This window comes from Chiloscyllium plagiosum, chromosome 19, assembly GCF_004010195.1.
Source record: "Chiloscyllium plagiosum isolate BGI_BamShark_2017 chromosome 19, ASM401019v2, whole genome shotgun sequence".
In the NCBI taxonomy this organism is placed as follows: domain Eukaryota; kingdom Metazoa; phylum Chordata; class Chondrichthyes; order Orectolobiformes; family Hemiscylliidae; genus Chiloscyllium; species Chiloscyllium plagiosum.
In genome coordinates, this window is record NC_057728.1 from 25699112 (window position 1) to 25719298 (window position 20187).

The 20187-nt window shown below is 40.4% G+C and overlaps 1 protein-coding gene across 2 annotated transcripts in view; it reads left to right on the forward strand.

The window, feature by feature from the left end:
* agk (acylglycerol kinase) overlaps positions 1–20187 on the forward strand; it is a 59130-nt gene that overhangs the window by 4736 nt on the left and 34207 nt on the right. For both annotated transcript variants that reach the window (XR_006314481.1, XM_043709388.1), the window contains exons 2-10: positions 1643–1682; positions 4044–4123; positions 5595–5670; positions 9645–9737; positions 12918–12950; positions 13351–13445; positions 14823–14892; positions 17477–17556; positions 19517–19574. Coding sequence is in view for 1 of the 2 variants with exons in the window: in XM_043709388.1 (XP_043565323.1) it covers positions 1643–1682; positions 4044–4123; positions 5595–5670; positions 9645–9737; positions 12918–12950; positions 13351–13445; positions 14823–14892; positions 17477–17556; positions 19517–19574 (625 nt within the window). In the remaining variant the exon portion in view is untranslated. The remainder of the gene's footprint in view (positions 1–1642; positions 1683–4043; positions 4124–5594; positions 5671–9644; positions 9738–12917; positions 12951–13350; positions 13446–14822; positions 14893–17476; positions 17557–19516; positions 19575–20187) is intronic.

Consider the following 20187-nt stretch of genomic DNA (forward strand, 5'->3'; position numbering starts at 1 on the left):
GGGGGAGGGATTAGACCCAGCCCTTTGCCCGGGGGGGGGGGGGGGGGGGGGGAATTAGACCCCACCCTTTGGGGAGTAATTAGACCCCACCCTTTGATTGGGGGGGGAATTACGTCCTGCCCTTTGACCGGGGTGGGGAGGGGATTAGACCCCACCCTATGATCAGGAGTGGGGGGGGATTAGACCCCGCACTTTGACCGGGGGAGTGGGGGGGGGATTAGACCCCGCCCGTTGACCGGGGTCATGAATTTAAACATTTATTAGGTCACCTCTTCACTTTCTCTGTGCAAAGGGCAACATTCTTAATTTTTCCAGCCTTTCCACAACTGAACACTGTCATCCTTGATAACATCCTAAACAACATTCTCTGAATTCTTTCTGTGGCCTTTACTACTTTTCTGATGCATCTTGCAAATTGTTCAAGACATTTCAGTTGAGGCTTAATGATCTGTATAGTTCTAACATGAATGTTTTCCTTTTATTTCTATGTTTCTATTTATAAACCCATATGATTTCTTCAACAGCACATCAATATTGCTTCCAACCTTTAAGGATGTGTGCGTGCAGGCACAAAGGTTTCTCCACTCAACTGTGCATTTTAAAAATGTGTCACGTATAGAGTACTATCTTAAAATATTTGTCTTTCCAAACTGTATCATTTCACATTTCTCTGCTGTGTTCTCCACCTGCCATGCTTATGATCATTTCACCTTTATTTCTATGTCATCCTGAAGTCTATAACTATTGTCACCACTGTCTATCTTGTTGCCAAGTCTTGCACTCTATGTACACATTTTGCATAGTTTTTCCTTGCAACCGGGTTAGATTGTTTATTAAAATCTAAAGGAGAAATGAACCCCAAACTGACTTTTGTGGGACATTATTGCAAACCACCTGTCTGAAAAACATCCAATTCACTACAACCCTCTGCTCCCTGTCATTAAGCCAATTTAATATGGATATTGCTGTTTTCCCCTTAATTCCATTAGATTGTCACTTATCAACAAACCACCTGCTTTTTTTAATAGTCTTTTTTGGATTTGAAGTAGATTACTTGAACTTCCCACAATGACTTCTACCTGCCGCAGTTTTGCTAACTCATTTTGGATTATTTCTATAATGGCAGGTAATTGTCAAACCTAAGATCTTAAAATCAAACGAACTAGGTTGAGACCCTATAAATCAAATGAGTATGAAAAGGCAAATTAATCTAAATTTATCAGAGAGTTGGTTGTTCAAGGAGGCTAATATCAGTCCAAGGAAGAATTAATGCCAAAAAAAATCATTGTCTTATGATTGTCCAAGTGTTGCCTGAGGCATAACGCTATTGTAATTCTGTTTAAAACAGATATGCTATTTAAGTGTGATAAGCAAACAAGGCTCAAGATATTTGACTGGAGTTTACCCCATAATGGAACTGCTCAACAATTATAATTTTATAGTTAGTATTGGAACATTAACTATTCTGCCCAACTTTGAAGAACATTAAAAATATTATCAAGTTAAAAGTTAAAGTCTGGTGGAATATTTTCACACAAATGTTTCCAATCATTGGTATAAAGTTTATTATTAACAGTACTTTCAATAATAATGTTTGTAATTCCATATAGTCCCTTAACATATCTTCTAATGTATTATTTAGGGACAATCTCTTGCGCAGGGCAGCATGTCAACAGGCAGAGGTAAGGCATTCGGAAATTATTAGACTTTCTTTTGCTTATTAGTTAACGTCTGTAATTAAACTGTGTAGTTGCCGAGGCTTTGGGTTAATTATTCAATTTATAATTTTTCTTGGGTTCTGAAAAGTAATCATATTGGACCTGAAATGTCAATGCTGTTTCTCCACAGATGCTGTCAGACCTCCTGAGTTTCTCCAGCACTTCCTGTTTGTATTGCAGAATGTATGTGGAGCTGAAAATGTGTTGCTGGAACAGCGCAGCAGGTCAGGCAGCATCCAGGGAACAGGAGAATCGACGTTTCGGACATAAGCCCTTCTCTTATGCCCGAAACGTCGATTCTCCTATGCCCGAAACGTCGATTCTCCTGTTCCCTGGATGCTGCCTGACCTGCTGCGCTGTTCCAGCAACACATTTTCAGCTGTGATCTCCAGCATCTGCAGACCTCACTTTCTCCTCGAAGAATGTATGTGGATACAACATTACAGTATCCAGTTCATGCAACATTGCATTTTTAATTGGGATGAATCTACCAGTTTATATTATCGTGACTAAACTTTGGATATAAAGGTAACATCTTTATTTTAAGGGCTATTTGGAAGAGACTGGTGCTGTCAAACCCAAAAGACTATTCAGTGCAAACCTGAAGGTTTTTTTAACAGTTCTATTGCCTAATAGTATACTTTTTGCTGCTTGGGTATCTTTTTGCTCTTGATCGCCTCTCGTTAGATGCAGATTTTAAGAAATGACTTTTATGTCCATTTGACTCTCTCATGGCATCATACCTCCTGCCAAACATTGAAGTTGCAAGAGCAATTAGCACATTACTAAACCTGTGCTCCAAGAGGACTATTGCTCCTAATGTATCTTTACCTACCTTGACTAAGGATTATGCTTTATTCTGCTACTTCGGACAACCTACTCCCATCCGATTGAAAAATGTGAGCAATCAATTTTTGCTGTTATTTTTGTAGGCTATTACCTATAGTAGATTCTATATGACTGTGTCAGCACCACAAACACGGTGTTTTCAGGAATGATTCAATAATCTCCTGTATAATTCCATAAAGCTTAACCTGAAAAGGTTGGTGAGATCCCTATCTCTAACTATTAGAGAGGCAGCATGACAGTATTCTGACACTGGTGTGTAGATTTGTTTTCCTGTTGTGTTTAATCTTGGGTTGCAAATGATCTGAAAGACCTGTGAAGATTTCTTCCATGAATCCTGAGACTTAGTTGTCTGACAGTTGAGTCTGAATATTTAAAATGTTCAGCTAGCTCCAAGTTAGGATCTTTAGCATATCTCAAAACCACAAATATGCATTTAATTTTAATAATTTTTTTGTAATTGCAATTTTAACACTTTCTGGCATTTTATTAGTGCATGACCTTGGTGCACCACTGGTATTAGCCTATATATAAACCCATGCAGATTATTGCACTTTTGTAAACTACAATGCATTTCTAGATTCTGTTTCTTCAACTGTACTGAGCACAAAGCTACCATTATATTGGCAGGTGTTGAACAGAATGGAAACTTAAAACTCTGAAATAAATAAATAAAAGTAAGCTGCTTATTTATGATGTTTAAAGTTTCAAAGCATTTTCTAGGTAGTAACTTGTTTGAGTTGATATGACAGTTAACCTACTCTCAAGGGCCTTTATTACCAACTTGAAAATTTTGTGATTTTATTAATATGTGTTTCATTGTATTAGCCAAGGTGAAATATTTTTAAATAACTAAACTAGGCAACATTAATGAAATATCAGATTGTTGATCAAAATTCCAACTTGTATTGTTAGATGCATTTTGTAGTTGCCTTTGTAAAGGGGTAGAGTGTAATTAACAGATCATGTTTTAACTTCATTGTCAGTGCTTAGCACTCCCATGTCAGGTATGGTATAGGTTAGATGTAAAGCAAAACTCCAGGCAGACTTTCCACCAAATCATTTCAATGTCAAGCACAGTATGTGCCCGATTTTGAGTGAAAATGTCCTCACTATTGTCCAAAAACAGGATAGGGTAGAAACCCCAACTGCACCAGTATATCATTTTTATTTCCAAATTTAATCATTTATAAACATTTCTTTGGTGAGACTGAGATTTTCAACCCAGTTGTCTGAATCCCGGCTGATTCCATGAGAGACTTTTGCTTTTCCTTCCTCAGTGTGCATACATTCTCTGATCAGCATTTTATGTTATTTTATTGTATTGAACCTATTTTCTTAAACACCCTGTTCAATGATGTTATTACATACCTCTGGAAAAGGTGGTACTTGAAGTCGGGCCTCCCAGTCCAGAGGTAGGGACACTACCACTGTGCCACAAAACAGCCATTTTTATTTAATATTTGTACTTCTGCTTAGGAATATGGAAACCAGCTACTGCCAATCAGTGCAAAGGTGAAGAAAGCCACTGTCTTTCTCAATCCTGCTGCTTGCAAAGGGTAAGAGATTTCTCTGAGGCTGTTTTATTAAATATTAAAGGATGGCAGTGTTTCTTATATTTCTCATTAGAAATATTGCATGCTCTGAATGTGGTTAATCACTTATTATTTATCAGCATTGTGGCAACAAAGAACAAAATTATTGTCAGTACTGTTTTAGTCTAGAGAATCATTAATACATCGTGCTTTAAGTCTTCCATTTTCACTAGCTCTAACAGTATATATCTGGATGATTTCTAATATGTTTATCTAGAAAATTAAACTGTGACCGTCTCCACAGTCAGATGTAACAGTAACAAAATGTAATCCCTCTGGCGTCTAAGTACATTCACAACACAATGAGTCAGAGTAGAAACTTGGATAAATACTCAGACTAATTATTGAAACATATTAAAGGCCTGATTATTTGAATGTGTTACTTTGGCATCAAAATGAATGCAATATGCAATGCCACATCACTCTGCCTTTCATAAACTCAGGATACCCCAAAGTACTTCAATCAGAGCCACCTTTGAAGACTAGTCACCAGTGTAGTGTAGAAAACAGGACAAACTAATTTTTTTTAAAATTCCCACATTCTACAATGGAAACTATGTTAAAGGTGTAGTGTGGAAGCGCTGTCAATGACAGATTGGAGAGAGTTACTGTCAGACTCTAATAAGTAGTTCAGCATCTGGTCCCAGTTGAAACTTTATTGCTGGAACAGCACAGCAGGTCAGGCAGCATCCAGGGAACAGGAGATTCGACGTTTCGGGCACAGGCCCTTCTTCAGGAATGAGCAGAGAGTGTTCAGCAGGAGAAGATAAAAGGTAGGGAGGAGGGACTTGGAGGAGGGGCGTTGGAAATGTGATAGGTGGAAAGAGGTCAAGGTGAGGGTGATAGGTCGGGGTAGGATGGAGGCGGAGAGGTCAAGAAGAAGACTGCAGGTCAGGAGGGCGGTGCCGGGCTGGAGGGATTTGGCTGAGACAAGGTGGGGGGAGGGGGGATGAAGAAACTGGTGAAGTCCAAGTTCATCCCCTGTGGTTGGAGGGTTCCCAGTCGGAAGATAAGACGCTCCTCCTCCGACCGTCGCGTTGTTGTGGTTTGGCGGTGGATGAGTCCAATGACCTGCATATCCTCGGTGGAGTGGGAGGGGGAGTTGAAATGCTGTGCTACAGGGTGGTTGGGTTGGTTCGTCCGGGTGGCCCAGAGGTGCTCTCTGAATCGCTCCGCAAGTAGGCGGCCTGTCTCCCCAATATAGAGGAGGCCACACCGGCTGCAGCGGATGCAGTAGATGATGTGGGTGGAGGTGCAGGTGAATCTGTGGCTGTGGGTGGAGGTGCAGGTGAACTAATTTGTTTAATATGCAAATCGCTAGAACACTCTTGATTAACTTGTTAAAAGTATGTGTAAGTCCGCTGTTAGCACATCTTTTGAAAGTAGGGCTCAACAAACTGCTTAATCCCAAATGTTTTATGTTTAATCTTTTCAGGAAAGCAAGAAATCTCTTTGAAAAGAATGCAGCACCAATTTTGCATCTTGCTGGACTTGATGTAACAGTGGTTAAGGTGAGAATTCAGTCAAAAAATTGGATCATGCATATGATTGCATTTTGAGTGACAGAAACCAAAGATGAAATGATGTCCAGTTATTAATTTTCACCCTGAGATATGTAGCACATGTTCAAGGATCACAAAGATAGCTGGTTCACAATCTTTAATGCATGAATCCTAATAGATGAAAATAAAGACTTAATTTAACTAATTCGATGAATCTGAAAAATAGCTATTTATCTGAAGTTGGGATTTGAGATATGCTGCTTAGAGTGAGAACTTATTCACAAGACTTGTCTTGACTTCTAACTTGCAATGGTCACATTAGGCTGCAAAATGAAGGGTTAAGTACATTCTAAAATATTGGTGACTCTTACAAGTGGATTGCTACAATAAAGCAGTACATGGTAAAGTAGTTATTTGTGACTGGCCAGCAGATTACTGATTGTAGCTGAATATTCCCTTGTATAATGTCTGCATAAACCAGATAGGGTTCTACTATCTGAATGTTCACAAGCAAAATACTATGGATGTTAGAAATCTAAAATTAAAAACAAAAATCACGACATTCTCAGCAGATCTGGCAAATGCAGTAAAATAGAAAGCACAAGTTAAATAGAAGATTGTTGAACTTAGAGTTCAAAAGACTATTTAGTGCCTTTTCGATAGATGCAGTCCCAGTGTTCAGCTTTGTTGCAGCAGACCAAGGACAGAAAAGTCAGAGTGGGCTAAAAGTTGAGAATGTTCAAAAGGTTCATAATTATTAGTAGCAGGAAGGTCAGTTGGCCGAATGACCAATTTTATTGATGCCAGCAAAACAAATTCAATTCCCACACCAACTGAGGTCACATTAAAGTTCTGTCTTCTCAACCTCACCTCCTGTCCAAGGTGTAGCGACCCTCAGGTTAAACTCACCACCAGTTATCTCTCTCTAACCAGAGAGCAGCCCTATAACCCTGTGGGGTGAAGGCACCTTTCCCTTTATTGTGCAAGTGTGTCTCTCAAATAGTTGGCAGAGTGCCTTCATTTTAAGACCAGGCGCTTCAGATTGTTTAAATCAACTTGCTCAGAAATGTTATTACACATCTCTACTGCAGAAGGGACTTGAACCTAGGCCTCCTGGTCCAGAGGCAGGCCCACTATCACCACACCATGTCAGGCCTATGCTGAGCAGCTGTGGCTCATTACACCTTCATGGGTGCTGAAAACAGTGGTTTAGAAACATAAAAACAGGAATATGCCATTCAGTCATTTGAGGAGGAGAAAGTGAGGACTGCAGATACTGGAGATCAGAGTCAAGAGTGTGGTGCTGGAAAAGCACAGTAGGTGAGACAGCATCCAAGGAGCAGGAGAATAGACATTTCAGGCATAGGCCCTTCAATCAGGAATGAGGCCTTGGGCCGGAGGGGCTGAGAGATAATTGGGAGGGGGTTGGGGCTGCAGGGAAGGTAGCTGAGAAGGCAGTAGGTAGATGAAGGTGAGGGAGAAGGTGATAGGTCGGATAGGAGGGTGGAGCAAATAGATGGGAAAGATGATAGACTGGTCAAGAGGATGGTGCCGGGTTGAAGGCTTAGGATTGTGATAAGGTGGGGAGAGGGGAAATAAGGAAATTGTTGAAATCCACATTAATCCCATGTAGTTGCAGGGTCGCAAGGTGGAACTTGAGGCATTCTTCCTCCAGGTGTCGCGTGGTTAGGGTTTGGAGATGGAGGTGGATCTGAATGGTCTTGGTGGAGTGGGAGAGGGAGTTGAAATGTTGGGATGGTGGGGTTGGTTGGTGTGGGTGTCCTAGAGATGTTCCCTGAAACAATCCACAAGTTAGTGTCCTTTCTCCCCAATGTAGAGGAGATCACATTGGGTGCAATGGATACAGTGAATGCCATTTGTGGAGGTACAGGTAAATTTCGGTTGAATGTAGAAGGATCCTTTGGGGTCTTGGGCGGAGGTGTAGGTACAGATTTTGCAATTCCTGCAGTGGCAGGAGTGATAGGGAGGGGGCGGCGTTGATCTGACAAGGGAGTCGTGGAGGGAATGGTCTCCAAAATGCTGTGGGTTCTATGTGCCGTTATGCTAGAATTCAGTGATACCTGAAAATTGTCCAAAGAATGTACAGTGTTTACAGCATTCTTACTCAAAGAAGTGACCTACTTTGTTGCCATTGAGTGAATGACAGATTAGGAAGAAAGTGCTTTCATGATGTTTAGCTGTTGGCTTTCTGCCTGCATCCAGAATCCTCGAAAACCTTCCTTTTCAGAGCTTCAACCATAAATGGAGTTAGGGGGACAGGTCTTAGGAGGGCCTACCATGAGTATTCTTTCCCCCTATGGGCTGCCTTATGTGATCAGGTTAGTAGAGTTCAGGAATGCGTGATGATGTGTACACACAAAATGAAGAAATTATTCTTTTGAGCTGAATGTCATAACGATGTTAGTAAACTAATACTTCTACAAGAAAATAGGGATTGAGCTCCTCTGCATATAAATTCATGGTAATATGTACAAGTATTTTCTTAAAGTGAGAAGGAAGATAAAACAGAATGTTTACTAGATTGTATTACTGAAAGGTGGTGCACTTTGTTATCTTTGTTGAACTGCTATAATAATTAAAATTTTTCTGATACTGATTCCAGGTTAACTGTTATGATAATTGCTACCTCCTCCCTGTGGTTCTATGAAGCTTATTTCAAAGAAGGCCAATCTCAAGCTCATATCCTTCAATACAATTTCATTGACCCCAACTGAGAAATTATTCATTTTCTAAATTCTTGCACTCTTTACTGCTTTTGAAACTTCAAATAATACTGCCTGTCATGTGTTTTAAATTATACTGTAGCACCTGGCGTTTTGTCCACAATATTAAAAGAGGCTAATCTTAAAATTGCATACTGGATTGGTGCTGTAGGTCTCAGTAATTTATGTTCCATGTACTGCCCTACTTCTGATCATGAGTAGTACAGACTGTAAAATTTCAGCTATTGGCCAAACAGCATGGTTTTGGTACTCTTTGGGCAATCCCCTCTATTTGGACTAAATGTTTCAGACAGCACATGATGAACCTTTCAGCTGAACCATGACAGAGTGGTATAGAGTTAAAATCAGCAACTACAAGTGGCCAGAAGTAGCAGTAGACAAGGCTTCAGAAGTACCTCTGTAACTATTATGAATCCAAACTTGCATCTTCCCTCCAGAGAATCGATATGGTTAGGACTATCCCTTGAAATAAATTGCTGCGCTCAATAAAGTTGATCCCTGAAATAAACTGATTAATCTATGGCAAAACTTAACCACACTTCTAAATCTTGAGATAATTTTGTCTCCAGACTATCCAAGATTTCGTTTGAGATGACATGTCAGGCAGCAAGAAGAGAGAGAGTTTGATGCTAATAAGCATTGGAGAGCTCAGTGAAGACCAACAGCAACTTGACAAGATTTTTAAAATATAAATTAGCTCTGAGTAATTACAGAAAATGACAGAATTGGTAGTACATTTAAATAAGCCTGAACATTGGAATTTTATTTGGTGACCAAAATCTGACCTTGTAATATCTAAAGACTGAAACCAATCAACTTATGAACACTTTAGGAGGCCAAGAACTGATGGTATAGAATGTTTAACCCCTGGAAGCGACTAAATAAGAGGGCATATTTTTAGTTTTAGTTTATAAATTCCATCTGCTGCATGTAGTAATGACGTTCGTCCTGCTACATCTACCTTCTATCCTCAGTAGTTTCACTGAGGCCTCTTAGTTCTTTGTGTCATATTCCTCTTTTTACCTGTTGTTCTCTCTGAAATGTTATATTGTTTAACCTCTCTGAATAAGCTACAAAATATCTTAAGGTTTTGTCCCTGTTTGCTTGATTTGTAATTGGAATCAATAACATTTGAGGATTTACTTTAAAATGTAGTGAAATGTGTTGGGTTTGCTGAGCTTGTCGTTGTTCTACATGTTTTGAACAACTCAAGTGATCTTGTCCCTGTTCCTGTTGCAGACTGATTATGAGGGCCAGGCAAAGAAACTCTTGGAGTTGATGGAAAACACTGATATGATTATTGTTGCTGGAGGGGATGGCACCTTACAAGAGGTATGGTAAAATTTTGAAGTATCAGTCCTGTGCAGATATGCACCCATATGATATTTTATAATTTAAACATATTTACTCTGAAATGGCGCACAGTTGACAGAAAGGGAAGATGTTGGCTGAATTAATTTCATCCAAAGGTCCCCACTGATGGAAATGTCGTTTTGGGAAGATGTTGTGCATGGGAGTGGGAGGATGTAAGTTTGATTCTTAGCTTATAAAGAGCCAATGGAGTTCAGAAAGAAACCACTGTAAAATCACCCTGTTACCTCGTAGCAGATTGACATTGGCTTTCCTCCAAGCTGAGAATTGGTGCATGTGGGAAAGCAGAATATCTGCTTGTGGCTGGATATAGAGTATTTTGATTATAAACTCAGCAATGGATCTTCCTGCTATCATCCTTGATTTTCCTGCAACCTTGTGTAGAATTTCTGTAAGTTCAGCATTTCCAGGACTTGATTAGATTCTCTACAGTGTGGAAACAGGCCCTTTGGCCCAACAAGCCCACACCGACCCTCCAAAGTGTAACCCACCCAGACCCATTTCCATCTGACTAATGCACCTAACACTATGGGCAATTTAGCATGGCCAATTCACCTGACCTGCACATCTTTGGACTGTGGGAGGATACCGGAGCACCTGGAGGAAACCCACGCAGTCCTGGGGAGAACGTGCAAACTCCACACAGAATTGAGCCCGGGTCCCTGGCGCTGTGAGGTTGCAAAGCTAACCACTGAGCGACCGTGCCGCCCCATGTGATGAAAGTTGATTTTTGTTGTTTATCCATGGTGACCCATGTAGGAAATTGTGTCCAGATTGGTGGTACTCCCTGACGTGTCTGTAGTTGTTGACTGACACACATGGCAGCTTAAAAATGTGTTGCTGGAAAAACGCAGCAGGTCAGGCAGCATCAAAGGAACAGGAGAATCTTCTTCCTGAAGAAGGGTTTATGCCTGAAATGTCGATTCTCCTGTTCCTTTGATGCTGCCTGACCTGCTGCGCTTTTCCAGCAACACATTTTCAGCTCTGATCTCCAGCATCTGCAGTCCTCACTTTCTGCTAAAAGAGTACTCTCAACTGCACATAATTAGGTATTACACCCAGGGCTTATGGAGTTGGAACATTTGCTTTGATAAGAATGTTGTTTTGTCCTGTCTTTCTTTTCCTTGACACTTCTTCGCTCAGGTTATCCTCCTTTACTTAGAATTGACAAGAAGTTACTATTCAAGATGCAGTAATTGTGATTCAGTATCAGAACTGATTGATTAGAGGAAGGAATGAATCAAATGTGGAGTATCTAGAAGTTTGTTATGGAGTCATAGGGTTATACAGCTTGGAAACAGCCCTTTGGTCCAACTCATCCATGATGACTAGATATCCTAAATAAATCTAGTTCCATTTGCCAGCATTTGGCCCATATCTCTCTAAATCCTTCCTATTCATGCACACATCCAGATGCCTTTTAAATGTTATAATTGTACCAGCCTCCACCACTTCCTCTGGCAGCTCGTTCCATACACACACTATTCTCTGTGTGAAAAAGTTGCCCCTTAGGTTTTTTAAATCTTTCCCCTCTCACCTTAAACCTATACTGTCTAGTTTGGACTCTAGTTTAATGTAGGTAAATGTGAGGTACTGCATTTTCGAAAGGCAATTCAGAGCAGGATTAATACACTTAATGCTAAGGTTCTGGGGAGTGTTGCTGAACAAGAGACCTTGAAGTGCACGTTCATTGTTCCCTGAAAGTGAAGTCGCAAGTAGATGGGGTAGTAAAGAAGGCATTTGGTATGCTTGCCTTTAATTGTCAGAGCATTGAGTATAGGAGTGGGAGGTCATGTTGCAGTTGTACAGGAAGTTTGTTTAGGCCATTTTGGAATATTGTGTGCAATTCTGGTCTCCCTGCTCTTAGAAGAATGTTGTGAAATTTGAAAGGGTTCAGAAGATATTGCCAGGGCTGAAGGGCTTGAGCTACAGGGAGAGGGTGAATAGGTTGGGGCTATTCTTCCTGGAGAGTCGGAGGCTGAGGGGTGATCTTATAGAGGTTTATAAAATCATGAGGGGTATGGATAGGGAAAATAGACAAGGTCTTTTCCCCAGGGTAGGGGAGTCCAAAACTAAAAGGCATAGTTTTAAGGTGAGCGGTGAACGATTTAAAAGAAATCTTAGGGGCAACATTTTCATGCAGTGGGTGGTGTGTATATGGAATGAGCTGCCAGAAGAAGTGGTGAAATCTAGTACAATTACAACATTTAAAAAACATCTGGATGGGAAAATGAATAGGAAAGGTTTAGAGGGATATTGGCCAAGTGCTGGAAAATGGGACTAGACTAATTTAGGATATCTGGTCGGTATAAGCGAGTTGGACTGAAGTGTCTGTTTCCATGCTGTACATCTCTATGCCTCCTATATTCATATCCAAATGATTATATAAAAGACAGGTGGACCCAGCACCAATATTTGCGGCACATCACTGGTCATTGGCCTCCGTCCTTAAAAACCCCCCACCTTCACCCTCTGTCTCCTACTTTCGAGCCAATTTTGTATCAAATTGAATGCTCTGCTGAAATCCATATATGGACAATGTCTACTGCTCTGCCTTCATGAAGCTTCTTTGTCTCTTCTTCAAAAAAACTCAACCAAGTTAGTATGACATGATATCTCATACACCCAAGACAAATGACTAATTGGCATTCCTTCGTAGCACCTTTTACTATTAGTGATCATTTCAAACATTCTATTTCTTTGCGTTCATTGAAAATTGTTCATTATAAATACAAGTGACAAAAATGTTTTAGCCAGCTAGACTGGCCTTTGGCTCTTTTTCGTGGAACTGACCTCCTTCACAAAATACTTATGACTGGATAAATACTTGAAGCTCAGACACAGCTGATGGTTGCTGCCACTGATTCATATAATATAACAAAAATTGGTGTTTTGCAAAAATTGAATCTGTATGTAATAGAACAGGGTCTAATCTTGTAAAACACTTTTCTGCAAGTGCCAAATATGTATGTGTGTAATGATGATTGCATGCCAATATCGAACTCTTGCACATGTTACATCAACTGACATTATACTGAATTTTATTAAGTAACCTGAAATCTGTTGGAGGGCAACAAACACTTTGCTGTAGAGGTACTGATGCTGGATGGTGCTTTCACCATTTTATCTTTAAACATTTAGGTAATAACTGGACTTCTTCGTCGAGAGGATGAGGTAAGCATTTAATATCATGGTTCATTATTAAGACTCACTGTGTACTGGTGCAAATACATAGAATAAGAATTATAATTCTTGTCTTGAGTGTAAAAGCAGGGAAGACAGTCACCATTCCAAAGAGAACCAATTTGTAGAAAGTACCTGTGTTTAAAACTACTTACTCACATCTTTTTAAACATAGAGACATGTTAATATTTTAGCTGTTGAGATGATGAGCCTGATTAGAAGGTCATTTTCCATTTTCAGGAGTGCAGTATTGGATTTGAGGAGATAAAATAATTAGTCAGCAATAATCTTTCTCATTTGACCACTGATCGCTTAAGAAAACACTCACTGTTTCGAGTTTTATGGAGAGAAAAATACGTTTATATATTTGCTGTGTTTGTATTCTTCTTAGGCTGTCTTTAGCAGGATCCCCATAGGATTTATTCCATTGGGAAAGATGAATTCCTTGAGCCAGTCACTGTATTCTACCAACAAAGAACAGGCCAGGTAAAATACAACTAAAGTTTTGAGTTACTGTAACAAGGAAATATAGATTATGGGACATGGTTAGATTGTAAGAAGCTAATACATTCTTAGCTTTGTGTCTAGTTGTGTGTAAAGTGATTGTGAATCAGCTTTCCTCTTGGTTTCCTGTGGGCAGCATTCCATTTTGTTCCTGGTCACTAATGTTAGAATTATTAACGTGTTGCTAAATGTTAATGCTGTGTTTTATTATGATTAATGGAAAAGGGGAGAGATGATGTCCACCCTTACAATTTCACATTTTCAGCAAGTGAAATCAGGATATGTCGCATTCTTCTGTTACCCTCATTCCACTTAGCCAGCTGAGGATTGCAAGTTGATATAGGTCTTTCCGCTATAATGTGACAGTTGTGTTCCTCCTTAACCTCGCACGATAGAAAATTGTGCTATGAAAAACTGCTCTAGAAAATCACACTGTAGATGATTGCTAATAAAAAATCGCTGTACACATTCAGTACAAAGTTTGCATTATACAAAGTCCACAATTTGTCAATCACGTTATAGCCAATTTGTGCTGATGAAATGTGCATTATAGCAGAACTACCTGTGTGTATAAAGTCCATTTGACTGTATTGCAGGTAATTCATAAAATAATCACTTCCTTCTAATTGTCCCTCTTCTCATGAAGACATGGGCTCATGATTTGAATTCATGGATACCACCGTTTCTCCAGTTTCTCATCATATGTGAGCTAGATACCTTTTGAAAACTTACTAAGATGTGAGCAGTATTATTTTTACCTGATGCCCACACCACTATCAGGGGTTAGGTAGCAATCTGAAGGTGGTACTTGTGGTTAATTTATTTTCTTTTGTCATCTCCCTTTCTGCTCCCTTCTTAGCCACAAAAGCCAATTACAGACCATTCCCATCATCCAGCTGGCTAAGTACAGTTAAGAGTTTAAATCTGGTTCATTTTTTGTGCTGCTGACATCCTTGGCTTGATGATGAAGTTGTCTTCTTTCACCAACTGCTGGGAAAGATCAGCTCACTGCATGCCTCAGCAGGTGGTCTAGTGGAGAGTGACAGACCAGGGAGCAACTTTACCAGGTCTCATTTTTTAAAATTTTCCAATGATTGCTGCGGTGACAAACATCCTAGGGCCAAGTGACCTCCTTCTGCACTATAATAATTCTGTGATTCTTGACTCATGTGGCATTGTTTCAACCTGATAGTGCAGCAAGCAAATATTCCATCAGAGAACTTCACAACTATTTATATCTTCAGCCTTTTGGGCAAGTCCTTTTCTATTTTGTGATGTTTAAAATTGCCTTTTAATTGATGCATTGAGCTCCAACCTTCTCTGTATCTTGATCACATTTTTCACTGCTCTTTGTTGCAGGCACATTTTAAATGCCACACTTGCTATCGTGAAAGGAGAGACCATTCCCTTGGATGTACTGGAAATAAAGGTAAAAATATTTCCCAGTAATTCTCATACTTCTGTAAACTTACAGAATAAGTTCCAATAGCTACTATTATTCAGGAATTTACCTCACTGTTTAAGAAAATTAAATAAAAATGCACTAACAGGTCTCTTCTGACATTGTGAATCGGTAAACCAGGATCTGGGGTAGTAGTTACTATTATCTTGCTTCAAGTGTTTCCATCTTACAGTAAACTTAGTGAACAAATCTAATGTGACTGCTTTGAAGTAAAAATATTATAGAGCTTATTGCTAGATGAAAATACAAGGGATACAGAAATAATTCCAATATTTTTTATTCACCATTTTTCATAATGTATAATTAACTGTTCTTCCTTCCTCAAAATCTCTAATTTTCATTACCAGTTCTTTGCATTTTAATGTTTTTCTGCTACCTTTCATGATGGATTTCAGGTACAAAGTATTTAATATACAATTCCTGCATCCTGAAGTTGACATTTTTCACTTTATTACGGACAAGGTTAAACTATTTCTTTTTCTCTTATCTTTCCTTGATGATATGTATTTGTCAAATAATATTTCTCCCACTGTCTTTACTTATCCACATGCCAAGTGGTCCAAGCCTTACTGACTGATTAGTTCTATTGACAGAGTCTGTAGTTGGCAAAGTGGCACCAAATAGACATTTCCTGTGGTCCCAATACAAATGTGTGTGGAATATCATGCTGTGGTGTGGTTAATAAAGTTCCACAGGTGTGGTTACAATCTCAACTTCTTATTTGTTTGGTCATAAAACAAGAACTAGGAGACATAGTCCTAAATCTGCTTCCCCTTCTTTTGAAACTAAGTTGAGGAAAAACTTTTTCTCACAGAGGGTTGTGAATCTGTGGAATTCCCTGCCCAGTAAAGCTGTTGAGGCTACCTTGTTGAATGCTTGTTTGTTTTTAAGACAAAGATAGATTTTTGAATAATCAAGAAATTAAGAGTTATGGTGAGCGAGTGGGTAAGTGGTGCTGAATCCACAAGAAGATCAGTCAAGATCTTATTGAATGGCGGAGCAGGCTTGATGGGCCAGATGGCCTACTCCTATTTTTTACGTTCTTATGTTCACAGTACTCTTCTACAACAAATCTTGCAGCTTTGCTCATTCTTCTCTCTCCAGCCTTCTCTCCTTCCTTTTCAATCTTCTTCGCTCTATTCCTCCCCCATCTTCTAATTACCCCTTAATTTCATTTACCTTCCCTTCTCCCCTCACTCATTTCTTCTTCTCTCTCTCTCCCCACTCTCCCCCTTTTCCCTCCAACCCCTCACTTTTCCCCCCTCCCCTTACTTCACTGCCACCCTGCACTTTCATAGAACTTCATCGGATCCCTGTGGAAACAAGCCATTTAGCCCAACAAGTCCATACCAACCCTCTGAAGACTAACCCATCCAGACCTATTCCCCTTGGGGCGGCATGGTGGCTCAGTGGTTAGCACTGCTGCCTCACAGTGCCAGGGAACTGGGTTCGAGTCCCACCTCAGGCAATTGTCTGTGTGGGTTTGCTCTTGGCGCTCTGGTTTCCTCCCACAATCCAAAGATGTGCAGATCAGGTGAATTGGCTGTGCTAAATTGCCTGTGGTGTTAGGTGTGCTCGTCAGGGGTAATTATAGGGTCTGGGTGGGTTACTCTTCAGAGGGTCGCTGTGGACTTGTTGGGCTGAAGGGCCTGTTTCCATACTGGAGGTAATCTAATCTACCCTATATTTACCCCTGACCAATGCACCTAAATTACACATCCCTGAACACTATAGGCAATTTAGCACAGCCAGTTCACCTAACCTGCACATCTTTAGACTGTGGGAGGAAACTGGAGCACCCGAAGGAAACTCTCACAGACACTGGGAGAATATACAAACTCCACACAGACAGTCCCCCAAGGCTAGAATTGAACCTGGGTCCCTGGTGCTATGAGGCAGCAGTGTTAACTACTGAGCCACCGTGCTGCCCCATTTGCCATCAGCTTTCCTCCCTCTTGCACCCTTGTCTCCCCCTTCCGACATCCACCTCTCCCTAGCACTCTTTCCTCCATCTCTATCCTCCCTTTCCTCTCACTCATCTCCCCTTCACTCTCCTCACACATTCTCTTCAAACCCTCTCTCCCTCTTTCCTCTCTACCCTCCTCTCTCTTCCCCCCCTCCTCTCTTCCTGACTACCCTCTCTCCCCTCTCTCTTTATGCCGTCACTCTCCTCTGCTCTCCACCCTTCTCGCTTTCTCCCTATGCTGGCTTTCTCCTCCCTCACAATCACCTTACAGAAAGCTTGGATGACTCATACAAATTAAAGTTAGAAGATAAGTTTGAACATGTTGACAGGCATGATGGAATCAAATCTTAGAAAGTATGTATTGCCAGAAGTGCAAATTATATTAACAATGCTTCCATAATAAACTATCAAAGCCCTCTTTCATTGTTGCAACTTTTAACATGACAATATAGAGAGCACAATAGTTTTACAGGTGAGCAGCCACTGTCCTGAATTTTTGGGAGCATTTAGTTTTGTTTTGAGGGACTTTTTTGCAGAGCCGAGCAATTCAGGTTCCGAAGCTAATTTTTCCGATTGTATTTTCAGGGTGATAAAGACCGTCCAGTGTTTGCAGTGTCTGGGCTGCGATGGGGAGCTTACAGGGATGCATCTGTAAAACTCAGCAAGTAAGAGAAAACTGTAAGAGGTGCATGAAAACGCACAGTGGAAAATACAATATTTGTCAGCATATCAAAAAACCAAAGAAGTTTGGATACTGGGAATCAGAAACAAAAACCGAAATTGCTGTGAAAACTCAGCAGGTCTACCAGGTCCTTACTCCAACTCCGACACACCCAGGCCTTGTCACCCAATGGGTTGCTACCACAACCAACCCATTGTCGGCTACTGCCAGTCCCAGTTAGCAGCTATTGATTACACAAGGCTGACCTTGCTAGCTACAACAGTTCTAAAGAAGGGTCACTGGACCTGAAACATTACCTATGCTTACTCTCCACAGGTGATGCCAGACCTATTGAGTTTTCCCAGCAATTTCTGTTTTTGTTTCACAGCATATACTATTACCTTATAGCTAAGTTAGTTTTTTTTTCAGATTTAGATTAGTGTGGAAACAGGCCATTTGGCCCAACAAGTCTACACCGACCCTCTGAAGAGTAACCAACCCTGACCCATTCCCTTACCCTATATTTACCCCTGACTAATGCACCTAACACTATGGGCAATTTAGCATGATCAGTTCACCTGACCTGCACATCTTTGGATTGTGGGAGGATATTGCAAACTGCACAGACAGTCGCCCGAGGTGGGAATCAAACCCAGGTTCCTGGTGCTGTGAGGCAGCAGTGCTAACCACGGAGCCACTGTGCCACAGCTCATTCTCGGGTCATTGACAAGGTGTCTGACAGACATCTGACAAATTAACCTCTTGGCTCAGTAATGTTATATTTTATGGGAGAAGTTCTTCAGTTTAAAAAAAAAGTAGTTGAGACTCGATATTATCCTATATTAAAGCATCTTTGTTGTAACGACTACAATTGATGACTGATTTATTCTGGTGCTGACATCTTTAATACCTTTACCCTATGTGTTTTTTTTAACACCATGATAAAATAAGTTTGTATTAATTATAAAAACTTCCAGACACTCGTGGCAAATTAAATTAGCTTAAGTGTGATTATATATATTTCTCTCAACAATGATTTCCTATCCCTGCCAGAAGGGCGAGGTCCAAATGGAAGAGAACCAATTCCACATATGACTGGTGCAAGTATGTGAATATTATGTGCAAGTGGCTCATTCTCAGGTCATTGACAGGGTGTCTGGCAGACATCTGACAAATTAACCTCTTGGCTCAGCAATTTTATATTTCATGGAAGAAGAAAAATAAAAAAACAAAACTTAGGAGCAAGAGTAAACCATTTGGGCCTCTTGAGCCCACTGAGCCATTCAGTAAGATCATGGCTGATCCAATGGTGACTTCAGTTCCAGTTTCCTGCATGCCCGTCACCCCCCTGACTTTTACTTTGCTTGTCTATCAAAAGTCTGTCTAAACTCACCTTTGATTCGATTTAATAATGTAGCCTCCACTTCTTGGCGGGGAAGAGTTCTAAAGAGCAGTGACCCTCTGAGAGACGAAATTCCAATTTGTCTGTTCAGTAGGAGATGCCTTTCTTTGGAATCGTGCATGTAGTTAGACCATAAGATGTAGGAACATACGTAGGTCATTCAGCCCATCAAGCCTGCTCCATCTCTCAATAAAATCATGGCTGATGTGAAATTGCTCCTTGTCTTATTCCTAAAACCCTTGATTCTTTCACTGAGATAAAACGCTCCCCCCCCCCCCCCCCCACCCTCCCGGTGAAGCTTCAAAAATTAAATTCGGCCAAGAAACAAATTATTCATTTTCACATTTACGAGCACAAAGCAAAGCATTCATTTTCTGCATTAGAACAGTGACTACATTTCAAAAATATTTTACATTTGGCAGCGAACTTTTCTGGAGATGACATATAATACATGTTTCTTTTCTTTCTTTAATACTTCCACTCTTTATGAAAGCCACATTTCTGTTGTTCTGCCTAGTATTTCATGTGTTGACAGTGCTGCTTCAATTTTATCATTCTACAGGTATTGGTATCTTGGTCCCCTCAAAGACAAGGCATGTCATCTATTTAGTATATTTAAGGTAAGTGCTTGTTTTTAATGCAGAGATTTTGTTTGAGTTTTGCCATTGCTTGAACTTTGATATTATTGGGAGGGAACAAACTTGAGAGACCTCATTCAAATTTTACAAACTGAGCAACACTGCGCAGAAGTACTGCTTTCTTTTACAAGAGGCTGGCCAGTAGTCTTGCCTCCTAACTTACAGCCTAGATCAAAAGAACTAGGTGGCTTTGTGGCTCAGCATTGCTGCCTCACAGTGCCAGGGACCTGCATTCAATTCTACTCTTGTGCAACTGTCTACGTGGAGTTGTACATTATCCCTGTGTCTGCATGGTTTCCTCCCATTGTCCAAAGATGTGGAGGTTAGGTAGACCGGCCACGTTAAATTGCCCATAGTGTCCAGGGATGTGTAGTCCAGGTAGATTAGAGTCATAGAGATGTACAGCATGGGTAATCCAAGATGGAGGACAGGAAAAATTTCTGGCTGTAAGAGCTGCTCCTTTTTTTAGAGGTATTTTAGGTGTTGGAGGTGTTTTCCTCGAATTCCAGGAGCAGCAATTACTGTTTTATATGCTGTTGCATTGTTTTGGAACTTTGGGAAAAAAAAGTCAAAACAACAGGAGTTTAAAAGGGAG